The sequence below is a fragment of the Anser cygnoides genome, chromosome 2 (genome assembly GCF_040182565.1).
Source record: "Anser cygnoides isolate HZ-2024a breed goose chromosome 2, Taihu_goose_T2T_genome, whole genome shotgun sequence".
Lineage (NCBI taxonomy): Eukaryota > Metazoa > Chordata > Aves > Anseriformes > Anatidae > Anser > Anser cygnoides.
In genome coordinates, this window is record NC_089874.1 from 99,050,331 (window position 1) to 99,071,752 (window position 21,422).

The 21,422-nt window shown below is 37.2% G+C and overlaps 2 protein-coding genes across 7 annotated transcripts in view; both read left to right on the forward strand.

The window, feature by feature from the left end:
- The window catches only part of LOC106036001 (uncharacterized), a 23,882-nt gene extending 6,392 nt beyond the window's left edge, over window positions 1-17,490 (forward strand). Inside the window, exons 6-18 of one of the 3 annotated variants that reach the window (XR_001207052.3) lie at window positions 4-84; window positions 758-894; window positions 2,181-2,303; window positions 3,652-3,694; window positions 4,839-4,958; window positions 5,765-5,903; window positions 7,749-7,794; window positions 8,112-8,171; window positions 9,957-10,064; window positions 11,804-11,900; window positions 12,915-13,115; window positions 14,077-14,230; window positions 15,019-17,490. Coding sequence is in view for 2 of the 3 variants with exons in the window: in XM_013181171.3 (XP_013036625.1) it covers window positions 4-84; window positions 758-894; window positions 2,181-2,303; window positions 3,652-3,694; window positions 4,839-4,958; window positions 5,765-5,903; window positions 7,749-7,794; window positions 8,112-8,171; window positions 9,957-10,064; window positions 11,804-11,900; window positions 12,915-13,115; window positions 15,019-15,098 (1,235 nt within the window). In the remaining variant the exon portion in view is untranslated. Of the gene's footprint in view, window positions 1-3; window positions 85-757; window positions 895-2,180; window positions 2,304-3,651; window positions 3,695-4,838; window positions 4,959-5,764; window positions 5,904-7,748; window positions 7,795-8,111; window positions 8,172-9,956; window positions 10,065-11,803; window positions 11,901-12,073; window positions 12,142-12,914; window positions 13,116-14,076; window positions 14,231-15,018 lie in introns of those variants that run through there. The other 2 variants (XM_013181171.3, XM_013181173.3) reach the window with 2 other exon arrangements.
- A 1,917-nt stretch (window positions 17,491-19,407) lies between these two features.
- Window positions 19,408-21,422, forward strand: part of TEX10 (testis expressed 10) — a 53,033-nt gene continuing 51,018 nt past the window's right edge. For 2 of the 4 annotated variants that reach the window (XM_066992687.1, XM_066992688.1), the window contains exon 1: window positions 19,408-19,526. The gene's annotated coding sequence lies outside the window, so the exon portion shown is untranslated. Of the gene's footprint in view, window positions 19,527-19,700; window positions 19,723-21,359; window positions 21,384-21,422 lie in introns of those variants that run through there. The other 2 variants (XM_013181160.3, XM_048079554.2) reach the window with 2 other exon arrangements.

The window sequence follows — 21,422 nt, forward strand, 5'->3', positions numbered from 1 at the left end:
CAGTGCAGACTGAGCCAGAGAGATTTCATGGACAGACTTTGGAAGAGCAACTTAACACATGTAAAGATTCAGAACCTGCACTCGGTGAGGGTTTTTAATACTGTAACTGCTTGCTTGTGTGATGTTTATCTTTAAAGAGCATTGAGTTAATCTTAAAAATGTAAACTTTTAATGCACGTTATGATTTTTACTAACTTTACATTGAGTACGTAGTAGTATGGTATGAAAGGGACTGATCTTAGTGACAAAACTGTTAGATTTAGCCTAGAATGCTTCTGAGAGTATGGTCTGTAAACAGTCTAAGGTGATACGATAGAAAGAAACTTGGACTTAAATGAGCTTTACTATTTTTGTCCAATTGTAGCTGCCATCCTGTGGAGGGAAGGGAGAGTGTACTGGACTAGAAGAATAACTACAGGAGCATATATTAAAATGTACAAATAGTAACAAAAGAACTGTTGCTATTAATTTTTAAGGGATTTTTTTTTTCCATTTTGTCAAGTGCTGTGGTAAAAATAAGGCATCTCAAAGAAATTTGGTTTTATGTGTTTGGTGTTGAAGAAGTCTAGACAACCAAAAGATGAAATAACTCATAGTTACAAAAATCTTCATCCACATGTTTGACATGCAATAACGATAGTTTCCTTTATTACCTCTTTTGTAGCTAGCACTGATTATATTTTGGAGCCTAAGAAACAAGTAGAACACATTGTTTCAGCAAACATCAAATTTCCTAACTTTTTTTTAATCAATGCAGGACTTAATTATATAATCGAATACCGATCAAAAGACAATTTCCCTTTTCTCTATGAGTGTCAACTGTGCCACTGTAAAACAGGACTGAGTAACATGTTCATGCACGTTTGCGGCTCTAAGCATAGACTGGCATACTTGGTAAGTTTTTACAGTAAAGGTGTGTGGTTTTTTTTTCTTTTTAATTATTATTATTGGTATAATGGTTTAAGTAGAGAATCTGCTAGTCAGATTTTAATAAAAAAAAAAATCTGGTGTTTTTAAGCTGTTGCATAAGGTTTTGTGAAAACACGTAAATCTGTACTGCAGTCATACATGTTGATGGTCTAATAAATGGATTTAAAATTCAGCTCATCAATGATGTGTGTGCAGGTGCGTTGCTGACACTGAGTTGTTAGTGTATTTTATTTTGGTTGACTAACAACGCCAAAAAGGAAATGCACAGCTGTAATTGCCTAGAAGTAGGCTTATAACTAATTTTTTTAAATTACTGTAAAGAACTGAATCAATAAAGAAATTGTTCCATCTTTTAGATGTCTTAGGAGCTAACGTTGTTACAGGGTGTATTGTTTTGGTTCTGCAACAATGTCCTTCTTAAAGATCTTGTTGTTTCTGTTCGTTAATTCAGCTGGATATGCTCAGTGAGAGTTGTATTGGTGGTTTTCATGTTCTTAGCTCTTGTACTTCTTGTTTACCCCATCTATGTTACATTCCTAAGTACTGTAAATGTAATAATAATTCAAGAAGAATAACTTTTAAGTCATGCAGCTGGGATGGATTAACTGTAGGCAACAGACTATTTCTTAGGCCGTATTTAGAATACTGTGTCCAGCCTTGTGCTTCTGCAAACCATAAACTTATTGATGCAAGTTCAGTGGAGAGCTGCCAAGATGGTGAGGGGACTGAAGCACTCTCCCTGTGAGAAGAGGCTAAGGTAATTGGGCTTTGTTCAGGCTAGAGAAGAAAAAGCTGCAGGGGGATCTAGCAGCAGCCCTTCAGTACCTCAGGGGAGGTTTTTAAGAAGTCAGAATCAGGCCCTTCATGGACGTGCATGGCTGGAAACTTTATTCAAGCAGGGGAATTTCTGACTTTACATAAGAAAGTTTGTTGCTGTGAGGACAGTCAGGCATTGGAGCAGGTAGCCCAGAAAGATTGTAGAATCTGTCTACTGTGGTTTTCAAGACCCAAGTAGAAAAAGCCGTGTGCAGCCAGTTCAGAGTTGAATGTCAAGCCTGCTTTGAGCAGATTCAGCTTCAGTCCCCTCAATTAGTCTGCAATTCTATACCTAAACATTTCAGGAAGTTCTGTTTTTTATGTATACAGGTTGATTTTTTTCTCCCATGATTCTCTCTTTCTGTGCTAGATCTTGAAAGAATTGCATAGGATGAAGCATGACTTCATGACTTGCATCTCGTTATTTTTTTTAGAAACAGCATTATCCTGAGATAGCAGAATCTGATGAAGTTAAGGGTAAAGGCTCTGAACTCAACAGAAAAGTTAGGCAAGTTGCATTAACAATTGAGAAGAAAGAAGGAAGAAAACAAATAAAGGTACATTTCTTAAGAATGCTAGAAGTTATACACTTATAAATAAACTGAAAAAAAAAACTTTTTTTTTTAACCTTTACTACAAGTGCTTTTATCTTTTTAATATTTCTTCCAAGATTACTCTGGATACAATTTCCCATTGGTCATTCCCATCATAAGTATTTAAGTATTTCTCTTGTTTGAAATAATACTCATGCTATCTGACTGTACAGAAATACAACTCTAGGGAGCACAGATATACAAAATATCTGTATTAATACTTAGCCAATTCCCAGTTGTGTATGTATGTAAAACAATTTGTTTAATTGTTGCTAGGAAGCTACCTTCATACTTTTCTAGGTTAGAGTTTCTGCTCTGTTAGCATCCTGTGGCAGTTCACAAAAGAAACAGATGAAAAAAATCAGTGATATACACGGGAAAGTATACAAATTTGCAGGTGGATGTGAGGTTCTCAGCAATGGCATGGGTTCATAGGAGCACCATGAGCTGAAACTGTTGAGGGGTTGCACTGTTAGAAGCATGTTCTTATGAAGTTATCTTCATACTGCTTTCAGTTGTTGTTTATTCTGCAATGATGTTTAGAAACGTTTACCAGCTTTATCTGGCCAGGATATTGGCAGAGCTTCTTCTTCAGGTGTGCCTCACCACTTTGGTTCATGACAACTTAACTCAGGTGCTTAGCGTTCTTTTTGGCATACCTTAAATTTGTGCTCTCCATCAATTTCAATGTGTAAACAGCCTGCTTGCTAAGCAGTGTTTCTTGGCAAGATCTAATGCTAGTAAGTATTCTTTCTGTGCAAGCCCCAAATCCTGCTTAATTATGCAAGGGTTGTCTTTCAGCAAAATTGTAAGTGCTTATATCTGAAATCTGTTTGCATGCAGACTATTATTATTTGCAAGCAAATAAACGTACTGGAAGAATATTAATTACATTATGTTGGTGGAAATCGTACATGCATGTATGTATGTTTCAGATTTTTCTTCATGGATATAGAAATAATTAATTTCATTTATATTTTGTAGACTGTTTTGTCTTTCCATGAACTGTTTCACTACATCCATAAAAAAATTTGTTCTTGATTTAAGGAATGTTTAAGTAGAGGGTATATAAACTGTTATAAATCATTATATTTTTTTTTTCTGAAACCAGCTATTTTATTTTTTTAAGCTCTTAAAACAGGTTTAACTGTGGTAAGTAACTGTTTGAGTAACTACTCTTGCATGTCCGTTCGGTGGTTTACACTTGTGTGTACCACTATCAGTCATATCTTTAAAAAATAAATATTTGATGAAATACCTAAGTTAAAATTGTATCCACAAAATAGCTAACGTAAATGGTTTTTATTTATAGGTTGTTACGGATGCCCCGATGATGAGGAAGAGATGGCAAGAATGTAAGTGCGCTCAGAGGGATGTAACTTGTAAACTTGCTGTGATCTAAGATAGCTTTCTTTCAGGGCAGGTTGAAAGATTTGGTCAGAATGGTAGTGTGTGCGTATGTTCTGAGTTGCATTTTGTAAGGTTTATGTATACTGAAAACTGATGGATGAGCAAGTTCTTTCAGGAGCAACTAGAAAGACCTTTTTTATGGCTCTTCTCTCCATTCTCCCCTTCACCCACAAAGCCTTCCTCACTTTGCAGAGTCATTTACCTTTTTACCTGGTAACAGCTGTACTCTCTGCAGTGCCAGCTGCTCACAGGCATTTTGGTGAACTGGGCAGAATGAGCAGGTTGGACCTCAGTGTGTGCATTTAACCTGCAGTCCAGAAAGCCAGATGGAATCCTTAAAGCACAGCCACAGCTCTTATCTGTGGAGGAAAACTTTTCCAGTTTTACCAGCCTTTGATTCTCACAAAGCTGTAGGAATATGGTATCTGTGAGACTTCTTCAGTCAGTTTAATCAATCTTCCAAAACTTGCTGTACAATACCATCTGGACGGACAGACAGTCCAACTGCATGCTATTCTGGAAAATGGATAAGAATTGCTATGAAGCTCTTATTCTCAGACTTGCATGAAAATATAGACTTGAATTAAAACTAATGTACATAATTTTATCACATATTAATGTCTAAACTGTGTTTTAAAATAGCTCAGTAGAAGTAATGAGAAGAGTATTTGTATAATGATCTCAATTAGCACTGTCATACTCTGAAAAGGAAAGAACCATTTGGAATCTAAGAAGGAGTTTTGAAATAAGTTGAATCCTATTCAAAATCCTTTTGTTTAATGTGTCTAATTTTGCACATGACCATGTAGCACGCTACTATAATTTATAATATTTAATTATGTTAAGAAAGAAATTTATGTATGTAATTGTAACCAGGGTATAAAATCTTTAAAATGTCTAGTTCGTATTTAATACGTTATCACAGAATAATGCTTCTAAAATTGTTCTAATGTTTGTAACTGTTTCTATTTGTGCACAGAAGCAGCTAGTTAAAATTCAAGTGCACTTTTAGAACCACTATAACTAATTTCTTTTTCGCTTTTATCAAGATAATGTCCATTTTGCTACATTTTGAATGTGTTTGTTTAGATCCTAATGCAGATGACAGCCCTTCAAAAGCTAAAGTTCAACATATGGATACGTCACTTAGTAATGAAGAAGAAACAGATTGTAAAAGTAAGGATGGAAAAATGCCAGACCCTATTCAAGGTTAGAGAATAAGGCTATACATATATATTTAACTCTTAACAAAGCACGAATTATTTCCTCTATTTGTACTTTTTGTATAATTTCTATAGCTGTGTTCTGCTATAGAAGCAGCATGTACAGTGCATGGATGTGTTTGGGATCTGTGGCAGACAGAAAGCATAATTCTAGTGTTTGTAAAGAAAACTCTCCAGGTTTACTTGAAGTTGCTATAGCTGAATACTTCATAACAGAAACAAAATTCATAAGAAGAAGTTTTTACTATGAATATTTCTATGAGAAGGGCCCCAGGCTTCTTTTGGACACATAAGGCATTCTTCATTGTCAGGAACAAAAATAGGGAAGAGCTGTATGCCAGTCTGTTTGCTTAGGGCACAAGGAGAATCAAAAGGAAATAAATTGCTTAGATTTCTTTTGAACATCTAACATATTTGACTAATGTTTGTTTTCTTGAAAACAAAACCAGATTAAAGAGTAAAAATTAGTGAATGCTTTGTAACTGAAGAAACATCAGAAGTTACTGCTTGGTTGTAAACTAATGTCAAAGGGGAAATTGGGCTACTGACTAAATGCATTATAATTATTCCCATTCAGAATATTTCTTACCAGAAAAATAGACATGCTTCATGGCTGAACCAAGCCTTTGATTTTTAGGTTCTGTTTTTATTTAATTTTTATTTCTTCAAGATACCTTACTTTCACCTTTAGGTTTTATTAATATTGTCTTTAAAATATATGAGCAAAGAATACTTTTAAATTAGTACACTAGAAAACCGTTACTAATAATACTGTTTTTATCATTTTTGAAGAAAAGGCTGTTCAAGAGGAGCCAGAAAAAAGTCAGCAAGAACAGGCAAAACCAGATGAGAAGGCTGAAACTAATAAGCCTATTGAAAGCAGCAAAGACAACAAGACTGAAGAAGACAGCAAAGGCAACGATTCTGAAAAGTAAAAAAAAAAAAAAAAAAAAAAAAAAAAAATCCACCACCCCAAAAACCCTTTAAATATACTCAAAGGAAACTGTTGTAGGTGGTGTCTGCTGACATGGGATTTGCACAGTGTGCTGTGAAGAATAGATGGGTGCTGTAATAGTAGAATGTTTGTCTTCTGAAAGTATGTGCTTTTCCATAAGCTTTTGTCGGCAACAGAAAACCTGGTGCATGTAAATTCACCTCAGATTTTGCTGTAGATGCAACTAGATTTTGTTTTAGCTGTGTTATCCTTAAGGTGTAATCCTGATTTATCACAAATTCAAAAAGAATCTTTGCTAGCGCATTAAAAAACTCACTGTTACAGGTTCATGTTAGACAATTAGGGCAGTATATGAACTGTATGTAATTTTAGAAGGAAAAGATAATCAGTGAATAGCTGCAACAATTGGGTATCATCTTTACAAAAGATTTCACAGAGGAACAATAATAAATATTATATGTGGTTCTTAAATGATAGAACTAAGTTGCTTGCTGTTTGTAAAAGTCCTTATTAATAGCAGTACTGTGAGTTTAGTTTGAATTATCCAACTTGTGTGGGAGAGATGGCTTCAACATTAGTTATCTTTGTGCAACACCAGGAACTACAGGAAAGCAGTTGATAAGGGATATACATATATTGATGAGTCTTAAGACTTACGTTTCAACAATTAGTTCTTTGATTTTGCTTTAATGGCGTTCTCTTAGAATGTTTCCTGACTTTAAACCAGTTGTTTCTCGGTCAGACATGAAGGGCTAGCCACCTTTTTCTTATTTACTGTTAGCTGTAAAAGGAGAAATTTTCTTGTTCCCGAAATGTGTTTTTGTAGGACTTCTCCCTCTCTGTGGGCCAACCAACCATTAAGGAAAAGGACTAATTGAAACCAGATTCAAGTCTAGGTTTATGAATCTTTGTATGTATTTGTCTAGCGTTCAAATAACTATATTAGTTATTTATCTTGAGAGTAAATTAGTTTGTAAAAATGTCAAAGATGGGAAGCTAATACAATCTTGGACATCCACGTCGAGGTTCTGAAAGCTTTACCTGACACTGATCCTCATTGTGCAGTCCCATACCTTAAATTTTAAGAACGGAATCCTATGGAAAATCACACATCTCTCATTAATCTAGTTGTTCAGATAGATCCTGGGTAGTTATGAGCAGTCGGGTGTTCCAGTGAGAGACTAATTTGGAAGTTACGGTTACTAAAATAGCACTTCAGCTTGTTCCTTCCTGTTTATTTTTGTGAGACTTCTGAAATGTGAATTCAATGTAAAGTTTCTCAAAAGAAGATCTGATTTTCATTTGACAGCAAGCAGTGAAATGATGCTTCTACTTAACAATTCTGCAACATCAGTCTGAGAATTTCTGTTACTTTTGAGTTAATTATGAGGCTTTGTATGCTCAGTATTTCTGTGGCTACATTATAAAATACTACTATTTCTGACCAACTGTTTTTAAACACAAATTTGTGAAGTGCTAATAAAAAATTGTACTGTAATTAGGGGCATTGTCTTTCTGCAATGCATGTTTACAGCTTTTATTACCAATATCAAACTTTTTTCTTAACTCTGGGTTTTAGAACTTATGTAGCTAATTACACTAAAAAAATCATAAATATATTTTATGATTATATCTGGAACCACTAGGATGTCTGCAAGGAAATGTGTGACCTTTCAAAGTATACAGTCTGTAGTGTGTCAGTAATTTAAACTAATTACTGAGTTATTGACTGACACACCTTTGATAGATCAACCATTTGGATACTGTGTGTGTATTATTTTTATATACAACAAAAAAATAATGTATATTTTCTATCTTTAGGTGTGAGACCAATAAACAATTGCAGGAAGAAAACGAGGAACTTGAGGTGAATATTTTTCTTTTAATGGGTTGTTCCAGTTTACACATAGTTGGGAAAATAATTACTTTGATATACAGCAATGATGTTTTCTTTTGCTTATTCAAATTGCTAATGTTATCAACAATAAGTTACCTCCAAGTTGCTAAGAAAACTTTTTAAAAACAAAAAATTTTTCTGATTTTGTTGTGAAAACACAAGTACATGTTTCTGTACAAGTACACACGATTTAATTAGAGCAAGAACCTAGAATAACCATAATACTTATTACTGTTTAATTTCAGTTATAAATAGTACACATAATAGATCTTGTTTATGTTAAACAGCAAGAACCTGCAGCAAATCTTGAGGAATTCACTAGTCAAGAAGAACTGTTGGGTTATTTGGTAAGTGCTAAATCTTTCCTTGCAATTTCATCTCTGAAAAATTCTAATAGAGTTGCTAAGCAATTAACAATTACTGGTTCATAATTAGTTTATTAGCAATTACTAATCAATTACTAATTAGGAACTAGTTAATATTACTGAAACATTTTGGTTGTGAAGAAGGGGAAGAAGCAGTTTTTAAGGAATAACATGCAGGTTGTATACTTTAGAAACAAACAAACACAAAAATATCCCACCTATTCACTTTGTTTGACTGAACAGCTGAGTTCTATTCAGTTGTCAAAAATGTGTTGTGTACACATTTCGCAGCAGGGATGCAAACAGAGGGGAAAACTAGCAGTTGCTAGCTGTTACGTGTATTAACAACATTCACAATCTTGCATATGGAAACGGTAATCTCATTAAAACATTAGAGACAAAATTAATGAAAATCTTAACTGGTAGTTACTGTGAGTCTGTTACTGCATGGTAATTTCTTTTCTCTTTTTAATGGGGAAACTGTAAAGATTGTATCTTGCTAGTAACTAATGTGAATCAAGGCATCCTCTTGTATAGTGTGATTGTCCTCTGAAAACAGGGGAGGGCTGTTGGGAATGTGATTGGGACAACGTTCTGTTTTGGACAGTTTGAAAATTGTTCAGTATCAACATTTACACTAATGTCTTTACAAACTCCACGATGCGTTTCTTTTGATTTTTTTTTTTTTTTACTTTGATCTTCTCTTCCTCTTCTGAAACAAAAGTTGTCATATGTAGTGGAAGTTAATTATACAAGAATCCTTTCTGGATTTGCTCTTCATATCATAATTCCAGTTTTTCAATGATTATTCTTACTGAATAATTTTTAACTGAGCTGTATGTTCAACTTTTATCATTAAAATAATTGGATCTCTTTCATTACCTGATAGCAGATACATCTTTGCCCAAGTGTAATCTTACTTTTCTTCCTATTTTTTAACAAGTTATGACTTGTGCAAACCTGAAGAGACAAATACTATTAGTCTGAAAATATAATCTACCCCCAGTTATGCAGTTACATATGAATTTATTGCTAGTTATTGGTGATTTACTTTTTTCCTTTGTCTGGAGTGTTTGAAGATGTTTGCTTTTAATCTGGAAGACTTTGAGTTGTTAGGACAGACCTGTACTTCTCTTATATTGTGCCCTGTGGAATTGTTTTCAGCGGAACTTGATTAATGTAGACGAGAACAACGCGTGTATCTGTCCTTGAGAGGGCTGTTAGCACCAGAACTTTCTCCCCTGGTAGAGCTTCAGTGCTTTAGAGACTCTACTTTTGCCTTAGGCTTCTTTGGAAGGAGAGGAGAATTACTATAAGACAATTTGTTAAATATCTTCAAGTTCAATACTGTTCTGGCTTTTTGCTACGTTGTGGAGAAATGGGTTGTGACCTAATTGCCTCAGGGAAATTGTACGCATTTGTTCATATGCAGATATCTTGGGAAGAGAATCAAAATACTTAAGGAAAAACATTTTCATGTATGTATTTACAGGAACATTCCTGGGTTGTTCCTTTTCAAATGATTGTATCAGGTAACCACAGCATCATTCTCTGTGAATGATTTTCTCCCTCTCTGTGACCTTGTGCCTTCCCCCTACAATTTATGGGATTAAAAATAGAACTTTATTTACTTTGTAACGTTAGCCACATCTGACAGAAGAATAAAGATATAAAAAACAATAAGGTTCCTGCAGGATTTGTTTATACATTATGATATTTGTATCTTTCAAAGGCAAAATTTTTATGTTGTGGATTTTTTTTCCCTAGCAAAGTTTTGAGATTCTGAATGAAGACGATGCTGCTTTTATCCTAAAAGTAACGCAGACTCTCACAGATGCACTGGTGGAATATCGTCAGCGGTCTGCATCAAAAAAAGTAATGTGGGTTTTGTTTTGTTTTTGTTCTACAGGTCTGTAGATTCCTGTGATTACGTATATTTATTGTTGCAGATGGTTTATTTATAGTTAAAATTGTCATGCCAACCGTATTGAAAGTTGTGACCATTAAATGCTTGAAGAATTTTTGTAGTTACGATAGGATAAACTCACCACTTTTCTGTTGAGGAGTCTTAATGCATTGTCTCCAAAGGTGTGCTTTTTTTTTTTTTTTAATAGAAGCCAAAAATAATTTTGTCCTTTATTTCCCATGCTTCTCCTTGTTTGTTTTTCTGCTGTTTTTACCCCCTTTTCAATCCTAACTTACGGTTTTCTCATCTCTTCTGACATCCGTGATAATTTTGTTCTCTTTTTCCTTTCCCAGTCTTGACCTCACTTTGTTCATTGTGTAATCAGACACTGACATCAATTTTCTTACACAGTTTTGTTCTGCTATTAAAAACCCAGTTCCTCCCTGCTCCCGTCATTACTGGTGTCTGTGTAAAGATAAGTCAGTCAAAACATGAATGTTTTGAGTACTTCTCTGAGCTTGCTGCAGTAGCCATTTGCACTCCCTATCTCTCCAGTTCATGTTATGTTGTACCTTCAGACTTCACACTTGGAATGATTTTTTATTCGTTGCCCCGTTGCCAACAGGGATGGCAGGAACCTCTTGTTGTAATCCATTTACCATATTTGTCTTTGGAAACCCTGCTATTTTTTCTCATGGAATTGTCAGTATTGAACAAAATTCTCATTTGCCACAACAGCTACTCCTCCTGCTACAGTTACTTAACTATTTTTGTGTTTAAAAGATGAGTCTGAGTGGAAAATGCCAAATAAGAGTTAAGTACCAGCCTAACAAGCTGGAGGGAACCAGACCAGGTTAGATGCTCAGGGCCAGATGAGGCCCTGAGCAACCTGATTTAATGGGTGGCGTCCCTGCATATGGCAAGGGAGTTGGAACTAGGTGATCTTTGAGGTCCCTTCCAACCTGAGCCATTCTATGATTCAAGGAAAATAAGAGTGGTTTTGTTGTTGCTTTGTTTTGTTTTCGTCTTGAAAAGCCTTTCTTAGTTCAGGATTTTGCTGTGAGGTTTATCTTTGCTCCCTGTATTATATCTTTTTGCTTTCTTTCTGCCTGAAAAGGCAGTATTTCTCTGTGGTAAATTTCATGTCTATAATTCTCATTTATTATTTACATTTTTTTTACTTCTTTAATAAGTTTACTTTTACCTTATCCCTGCTGTTCTTTTATATAAGACTTTCTTTGTTGTTTTATTCATATGGAAAGAGGGCAGAAGTTGACATGCTACAAAACCATCAAGTCCTAACCAAAATAACTTCTAATGTATTAGTTGTAGAAAAATAAAATAAAAAATATCTTGATGTGTGAAAACACTTGAATACCCTAAACCGTGATCTTTCAACAGATAATTTAAAAATATTTTTAGCGTAAAATACTTCCTTTTTAGATCTGACAGGTGGAGAATTAGGTTGTGTAAGTATCACTAAGCCTAATATAGTGCTTTTTAGATGTAGACAAATACCATGAGCAGTGTGTGCATCAAGGTTAATTTCCAGCCGTACAATTTTCAAAGAAATATTATTTTTTCTCAAATTGGGTAGCAGAAATACTGATCTCTCATCTGTTTCTGTGGTCATTAAAATGTAGTAGTTTGTCATTTTAGGCTGTTGTTTTGATGAAGTTCTGAACTCATCTTTTTTTCAAACTCTTAGGATCTCTTAGATACCGAACATAATGGAGGAGAAGTATTGGAACATTCCACAGAGCAATCTGACCTGAATTCTGCAGATATTAGTGATTCTGATACTGGTAATGTTAGCATTGCAGTCTTCAATGTGCTTTAATCTTAACACTGATTAAGATTAAATTCTAAAAAGCTTTTTTTTTTTTCCTGCTTCTTAAGTAGAGCTTAAAAGCAGAATAAAGCTAAAGTCAAGTAACATAGATTAATAGTTTATTTGTTTGTTTGTTTTCCTCTACAGATGTTAAAAAGGACAGCCTATTCAAAAACGTTCATCCTGCTTAACTGTAGGATTTGAGGAGAAATTGAGTTAGTATTGACTCTGAATTTCCTCTGCCCAGAATCAATTGTTTCTAAGGAGTCTTTCACAGTATAACTGGCAGGTTTTATGTGCATCTTTTTTCCTTCTTGGTGGAAAAGAGGCTTAGTGCAGGTCTAGTCCAAGCAAGATATTAGTGGAAACAAAATTATGTTGTAGAGGATGGAAAATTCTGTTTAAGAGCTGAATATTGCTACTACTTGACCTCAGTACTTCTGAGGAATTTTTTCAAAGAATCTTGGATTTCTTTGAGAGAATTTCCTTCTTAATATAAATAAATGGTTAGTTTTCACATGCCATGTGGTAGGAAATTTTGTCCTAAACTTGGAGAGAAAATTGCGTGGAGTACTAAGCGTATCTATTTCATATGTGTTGTTTTTTTTTGTTATGCAGTGACATTTTTTCTCCAAAGAACTTAACTTTTGTAAACCTCAATACAATACTAATAAAAAAAAAAATTGTAATTGCTTATAATATGAAAGACTAGGAACTTTTAGTTCCTTTTTAGTTCCATTTGTAAGCCATAAGGAAAAGAGCTTTCACCCACCTGCCACCCTTGTTTCTTCAGGATTTTCTGTAAATAAAAAGCATATCTAACTCTCAGTTGTATGAAAATATTATTAGTGAAGCCAGGTGTGAACCTTACCAATGATGCTGTGCAAAACTGGAAAATAATGTTTTAAAAAGGCCTATTTAGATAACTAAGTAATGAAGACTATTCAGAATCTTCTTGAACTGAAAAACAGTATTTATTTTCTTTAAGACTATTCAAGCAGCCGATCAGCTAAGAAGTCCTTGTCAGTAACTGAGGAAGATGACCTGCAAAACTTCTCAGCTGGCACTTTGGAAGCAGCATATGAGAACAACATCACTGCTGAATTTTTGAACAGTGTAAGAAATATGAATGTTGAGGAAGTTACTGCTACTCTACACAAAATAGCAGCAGCAAACCCAGCTTTCAGAGGTAATTCACATATACATGAAGGCGTATGCAAACGCATATGAAAATATACATAACAATTTTTGTTAGCTTTGTGAAACATTAAGAAGTTTGAGATACTAGGGAGAGGTTTTTTTCCCCTTTTATTTTTTTCAGGAGCCAGTTTAGGAATGGTAATTCAAAATGGCTGCACTCCTATGAATGAAGGTGTTAATAAACACTGATTTTTTTAAAATTTTCTCATTTGTGCCTATTTAACATCTACATGGTAAAAGACAGTAAACTAAAATCAAGCATATTGTTATTAGAGAAAAAAGAGAATCTCAACTGTGATAAGTGGTGAAAAACAGGGAAAAGAATAGGAAGAGCAGAAGTTTAATAAATTTTGTCATGTGTCAAATTTTTCTAAGTGACAGAGATGGGGGAGGGAACAACATCCCCCTCCCCAGCTTATCTCCACCTAATTTTATTGCTTGCTGAGCATGATGTTATATGGTGTGGAATATGCCTTTGGCCAATTGGGGTCAGCTGTCCTAGTGGCGTTCCCCCTCAGCCTATTCACTGCGGCAGTACAGAGTGAGGGGAAAAAGAAAAACCCTTGACACTGCACAAGCCCACTTCAGCACTAGACAAAGCACAGCTGTGTTATCGGTGCTGCTTTAGCTACAAATCCAAACCACAGCACTGTTTGGGCTGCTGAGAAAGTGAACTCCATCCTGTCCAGAGCCAGTACAGCGTTCTAGGTGATCCTCAAAACTACCAGTTTTTGTTGGAGAGGTGAATAGAATTGTTTAGAAAAACAGGGTGGAAACTAGTAGACGCCTGGATAAATATGGTCTGCTCAGAGTGCTGGTGGTGGGGATGTATGTATACAGATTTTATGATAAGAAATCCTCCTTCCAGACTTTCTGGAGTTGTTTTGAAAGGAGTCAGCAAAGGAGTCAGATAAGAAACAGATAGCAAACAGGCAATTGTTTTTTTACAGCGTAAGGAGGTTCTGTAGGCCTGTGCTTAAAGCCTGTGCTGTTTAAGTGACCTGGAAAAAGGGATGAATATCTGGATGACAAAATTTTGTGATCGCAACATTATTCAAATCAGTTGAAGTGTTGGTTGACTGAAGTTCAAATGCTCCTCATCAGGTTAGTGGAAATATCAACTTATCAGTTAGAAGAATAAACTGAATGCAAAGAATTAAGGAAGGAATGGAAGGAGAGAGGGGAGTTACTATTTTGCTGTCACATAAACTCATGTTTTGCTTGTGTCTGGAATAGAGCATACAGTTCTGTTTCCATCATTTTCTATAAAGGAATTTAGAGTTGCAAAAGGTTTAGAAGTGTGCCCTATCAGACTTGAAAAGTTTCCTGATCTAAAGATGATCTGAGGTTGGGAGAGCATAATATTCCCATAACCCACAAGGCTTCAGGCACACTTCAGGTTCCATTCCTACTCTTTCCTTAGTTTATGGCCACTGAGTGGTTGTTTTTACCACTTAAGCTGACCCTGTGTTTCTTCTACTTTTCCCCTCCCTCCCTCCTCCAAAGTCATGGGCATCAGTTTAATCAAAGCAACGTAGCATTCTTGCTTGTGCTCTGAAGAGAACACTGACTTATTGGTGCAGTGTTAAAATGGAGAACGTCTAGTAATGTTTTCGTAATCATCAGCTACAGATCTTTGCAGGTCAGCAACAGATCAGAAGGGCTAGACAGACCCTTCACTGAAACATTAGAGCTGTTCACAGGAATATGGTTCATAGTTTCCAGGCAATTAAGTAACACATTCCATTTTTTAACTGTTAGAGTATTTTTTATTTAATAAGAAAAGCTTCAAATTCATGTAATCATCTAAATGTTTCAGTATAACTTGTGCTTTAAAATGTATCATCAAACCACTTATTCTTTGTTTTTGTTTTTTTAAACCTTTAACAAAGGAATTGATATTCCAAATGTTGTAAGGATCCTGACTGAAAGTGGGACTCTGAGAAGACCAAGCAATGGCAGCACACGGTGACGTGGTAGTTAGCAGAGTTAATACTGCAGCATTTACTTTCTGTAAGTTTGAGAATGTTCTTTTACTTGATATGAACTCAATGTAGCTGATTTTACTATATCCAAATTCTGTACAGGGTTATTTTAATTAAAAATTTGGTTATGGGATTCCTGTTATTTATTTCTCCGTATGGCTGACATTTCTGTATTTGTGGAAAGGTTGTAAAGTTCATGTTTCCCTTGCTGCTGAAACATATTTTTAAAACAGGTAGCTGTTGTTTTCCTAAATATTTTTGCATTCTGTATATTGGTAATCTGATCTCTTTGTATTGGTTCTTTTGGTTCGTTTACAAAGAGTTAACAACAGAAGGGATAATAGAAGCCAGCAGTTCAAATTCATGCTACAACAAATAGCTGGAAATTATTGCCTGTGGCTGCAGAGCCCTGCTCAAAGGCTATTGAAATCAAAAATCTCCTTCCATGTAAGAATAATGAATTGGTCTCCTCCTGTTTCTAAATAAAGATTAATAGTAAAAACCCAGTGCTGTCAGTCCAGTTCTGAGCTGAGAAGTGCAAGGACGCTAGGTAATTTATTTAGTTTAGATAATTGGAAAGTTTAGCAAACTCAGCAGAGGTTTACTTGCTTGCAAACTCAGAGGTATGTCCCAAGAGACGTAAGCAGACTATGCTTAAGGCACACTGAAGTGGTAGTGAAAATATCTTGTCTTCTCTTATATGACCAGTAAGAGAATGAAGTGAAAGTTGGCTTATACTATCCTGCAGTTCTGGCTCTTTTAAGGTAAACTTTTTTTCACCTGCTATAATAGTGTTTTTGACTTAATATACGTGTGTGTATATATATATATGTAATATATACATTTATATGTATAAGTCCTATGTGTTAACCACTACTAATTTGGTAGGAGGATAGAAAAATGTTTTGGATGGTTACAGATTAATGTGTTTGGAAAAAATAAAATTTTAAAATTAAATTGTCTAATTAAAATCTTCTTCCTGCGTGTGGTCTTGGGTAGCGTTCAGTACTTCTAATTAAAGCTCTTCAGCTTTGCAGCCAAAAGCTGGTATAATACAGACATGATGGGGCCAGATGGTAAACGAATCTTTTAATGTTAACTTAGACTTTTTTTGGAGATCTGGATGGAACTGAGAATCCCCATCCTGGTGGTTTCAAATCTTCATATCTTGGAATGTAAGCTGCCATAAAAGAAAGGTAACAAAAAAAAAAAAAGGCAGCAGAATTGGTTAGTTTTGTTCTATGAACAAACTAACCATGGAGGAACATGGATAGTTGGTTAGTTAGAATTAACCACGTAGGAATGAAAATGTTTCAACAACAAATAAAGAAATTAAAACAGAAAACAATTACTATTTTAATGAAATTGTGAAGAATTTCTAGAATGTCTTGAAGTTTGTTCTGTTCAGAAACAGAGGTAAGACCAGAGTCTAATCCGCTGTGCAGTTAGTCTCCCTTTAAAACTTTGTTTTCTGGTGTAAATAGAGTCTACAAGTGTTACTTTGTTTGGTTTTGTATCTGCCTGTGTTTTGTGATGGCTCAGTATATTCTTATGCTAATGGAAAACTGTATTTTTGTTCCTAAACAGTTTTTAAAGATAGTATTTTACTTGTGTCCGTTTTTTTTTTTAAGGCACTATCTCTACAAATGACGCTTAAGAAATGTTGTGCTGTACTTAATATTATACACTGATTGTTAAAGTAACACCAAGGCAGACATTCTGTGTATCCAGAGAATTCATTGAATTTAAAACTTAAGCAATAACAAGAAAAATTCTACCAACTGGGGACTGATTTTTCTTTTAGCTTTACCTTAGTATAACATATTTTACTGAGACACCAGAGAGCTTGGGAGAAATTATCTTTAACAAAATTGCAGAACTTGAACTTCGCTTATAAGGCATAACGTGTGAAAGAGAAGGGCACTCAGGTGAATTGACAGGAAATGAAAATGTTTGAGTATGCAACAGAAGACAAGCTGCCTGGTGTACATTGTGACGACCTCTGATCATAACTCTAGAGTTATGGAAACATCCTGCCCTTGTTTTGCTTCCAGTTTCTTCTAGGATTGTGATATGTCTTTCTGAGTTAGGAATTTATTATCCCTTTTGAAGCAGCAGGCTCCATCTTGTAAATTTGATCTAGGCATCAGTGTACAAAACTCATATAGTGTGCCCAAGGGTTTGATAGCATATGTGAAACCTGAAATGCTAATGCTGATTCTGCATTGGCTTCACTGAAACTGTTCTTAAGTCTTTTAATTGTTTCTATACTCTGTAAATGCAAATCTTGGGTTTTATTATTGCATTTTTGTTGGAGGAAATGTTATTATGTAACTTCATTTTAGAAATACAATTAAAAAATGTTCTCATGGAGCACAATGCCATTCATCTATTTCATTGAAAATGCTCTTTTAGTAAGTACCCTGTTAACTTCTACCTTCTGTCACTGCAGAAAGAGTAAAATCTAACAGAACACATTCAAATGACCTCAAGCACTTCCTAAACAGATTCAAAGTAAAAAATTGCAGAAAGTAAGAGATACACTTGTAACCCAGCATCTTTAAGGTACTCCACAAAGCCCTGGCTTCCAGAAGCAGTCAGCAGAGAAGGTGGGAAGCCAGAATATGAGATACAAGTCAAGGAGCATCTTCCCTGTGAGGAAAGACAGTGAGACCTGGGTCTGTTCAGCCTGGAGAAGAGAAGACTGAGAGGGGATCTTATCAATGTGTATAAATATCTGAGGTGTGGGAGACAGAGGGATTTGGGCAACCTCTTCTCAGTGGTTTGTGGGGATAGGACAAGAGGCAATGGCCACAAGATGAAGCACAGGAAGTTCCACACCAGCATGTGAAAGAACTTCTTCACAGGGAGGGTGACGGAGCACTGGAACAGGCTGCCCAGGGAGGTTGTGGAGTCTCCTTCTCTGGAGATATTCAAGGCCTCTCTGGACGCCTACCTGGGCAGCCTGCTCTAAGGAACCTGCTTTGGCAGGGGGGTTGGACCCAATGATCTTTCGCGGTCACTGTGATTCTGTGATTCTGTAGCTGGACTCAAAGTAAACATGAAAAGTGATCCTAGTATTTACTACAAATGAGAAATTTTACCCAAGACAGCTCGGATTCCGGTAATTAAAATGATGTAATTAATGCCTTGTGTGGTGGAATGCTGACATCTTTCAGTGCTGTTGAACTTCTAGCAAGCATCCACATATGTTCAAATCAAACTAGTGTAACATAATTACTTTAGCGATGTGATCAAATTGTTCTCCTAATCGATGCGTTTAGATGGGTCAGAGAAGAAGGTAGAGTGAGAATCACAGGTTGCTTTAAAGCTACTTAAACAGTTTCCTGCAAAAGCATCGCTTTCTGTCTTGAAATTTTGTCAGGCTGCAAAGTGGAAAATGTAGCTCTGAGTATCTTACAAATCACAGAATCATTAAGGTTGGAAGAGACCTTCAAGATCATCTGGTCCAACCATCACCCTACTACCACTGTCACCCACTAAACCTTGTCCCTAAGCACCACATCCAACCTTTCCTTGAACACCCCCAGGGATGGTGACGCCAAAAAAAAAGCTGGCACAAGCAGAAGAACACAACTGCGGCAGTACTCATGAAGCGTGAGTCTGTGCTTAAGTGGAATCGTACAAAATACTTCTTTTGCAGGAAGTGCTAAAAACGTCTTGTTTAGCGAGAAGGCTGTCATCTGTTGGTGAACAGGTGGGCCTGTCCTACAAGAGACTGCTCTGCTATACGTGTATGTGAAACAAACCTGATTTAATCACGTTAAGATTTAACATTTAATCATGTTAAATCAAAGAGTGTGCCCAGAGAAGTGCTATGAAGCTGGTGCAGGGCCTGGAACACGAGTCCTGTGAGGAGCAGCTGAGGGAACTGGGGCTGTTTAGTCTGGAGGAGGCTCAGGGGAGACCTTATTGCTCTCTACAACTGCCTGAAAGAAAGTTGTGGGGAGCAGGGGGTCGGCCTCTTCTCACAGGTAACCAGTGATAGGACTAGAGGGAATGGTTGTGCCAGGCGAGGTTCAGGTTGGAAATGAGGAGACATTTCTTCTCAGTGAGCAGTCAGGCATTGGAACGGGTTGCCCGGGGAGGTGGTGGCGTCACCGTCCAAGGAACGCGTTCAAGGAACGGTTGGAGCTGGTGCTCGGGGACACGTTTTAGTGGGTGATACAGAAAGGTACAGGCACCGGAGCGCCGTAAGAGACCCTCACCCCCCCCCCCGAGGGCAGCCCGCCGAGGAGCCCCGGTAGCCGCGGTCCTCCAGCCCCACAGGCGGCGCTGGGCGCGGGCGGGGCGGGACGCGGCGCTCTCCGCCCGCTCACGTGGGGCGGCCGTTTCCCGGGCGGGGCGGCGCGGAGCGGCGCGGCGCGGCGGGGACTGGCGCTGCCGCGTGCTCGGTGAGGGGCCGCGGCCGCCCTGAGGGCGGGAGGGGACCGGGACCGGGGCCGGGGCCGGGGCTGAGGGGGGGCGCAGGGCCGGGCCGGCGAGGGGCAGGGCGGCGGGGCCGGAGGGTCCCGGCGGGGGAAGGGGCCCTGGCGGCCGTGCGGCTGCAGCCCCCGGCCCGCGGGTGGGGAGGCCGCCGGGGGGCTGCAGGTAATTAAAAGCCGGTAATTAAAATAATTTTGCAAGTTGTGTGCTGTGCCCTTAGCCTCCGGTGATAGAGGGTCTGGTGGTTTCCCGGCGCGGGTTCTGTGACCATTTTATCTCGGCTCGGTGGGGATGTGGGAGTTGGAAATGGACGTGGTTGGGTTCCCGATAAATCCTACCCGAAATACGCAGTGCAGGGCAAGCTGGGCTTCCTTCTGCTGCCAGGAGAAACAGGCTTCGTAAGCCTTCTGCTTTAAAATAATTGATTTTGTCCCTGTGTGTGTGTGTGTGCCTCTATTTGTAATTCAGTGTTGGGTGGAAGACATCTGGTAGAGGGAGACCTCCCAACATCTGGTAAGGCAAGCTAGTAAGTGGCAGTCGGTCATGACTAAAGCTTTCAGCTATTTCTCTGTGTCTTCTAATTGAGTAGCGAAAATCTTGTAGTTCTTTCCTTAAAAATGCATTACGTAAATATATATAAATTATGAAACCAAGTATGAACACTTGTACTAGGATGCTAAAGGACATTTTTATTTTGGGACCAAACCCCAAGGTGTAAGCCTCTTCAGCCAACAGATTCTTTATGCTAAATTTACACTTCACTTAGAGTGGCCTCGCGATGTAGCTGTGGTGTGTGGATGAAATAATGTGGCGCAGCACAGATTTACCCAATCTGAAGTCTGTTGGAAAATCGGCTGTGGAATTCTGCTTTCTGGAGTCAGTGGTGGTCATAAAGCAATCATTGTTGGGATGTTTTATTTTCTAGGTTTAACCACCTATATTGATTTCTTTTTTTTTTGAGTTAATTTGCTCTTCGAATGTCGAGCCTTGTATTCACAATGTGTTCCTATAGATCAGTTATTAATAATGCGCGAAAGTTAGTTACCCAAAGGGTAGCTCAAAAGCGAGCTCCTGTCATACAGAAGAAACAAAAAGTTTACATATCTGATGTGAACCTTTAAAGCTGGATATATCTGTATACAGTGACATCTGGATGTATTCAGATTTCCATGCGTAAATTACCTTTTATTATTAGGACGTTATGAAATGTTAAACCTCAGCATTGTAAAAACTGTGTACTCCTCTCCCCTTTCACACTTTTAAATTGTAAGTAATCTCTGCGACTACTTCTAGGAGTCCTTGGACCATGGATTCATTGTCTTAATTACCAGAAATCTAGGCACAGTTTGTACAAGATGTTGAGTACTGCGTGATCAGCCTCTAGAGCTTTGTTTTGAGTGATTTTAGAAGACGTATGGGGACAGTGAGCGGGGAAGGGAGATAAGGGAACCTGTGGTGTAGTGTTTTTTTGGTCTGGTAGAACTAGGTGTACTTTCATCTGTACAGATGTATCCAAGCCAAGAAACTGAAGTTTGGGAACTGGGCTTTGTTTTGGCTATTGCATATCTCTTCTAGTATTACTGTGCAAGTAAATAAAGCTATTTATGCTACCTTATTTCTTAGGCTTTTTTCAATGACTTAGTTTTTCAACCTCTTTTTATTCTGTGCCTTTTAACCTTTTTTCACCCCCCTCTTCTTCCTAATGATTATTCTTAAATGCACAGCCTGGACTTCTAAGAGGGTAGTGGAAGTTTTCTTCGAGTTTCTTTATGTTGCCGTTATCAGTGGAGGCCTGATGAGATGAATGATATTACCAGTGGAAACAAGTATGTTGTTAATGATCGAGTTTTTAAACAATGTACGAA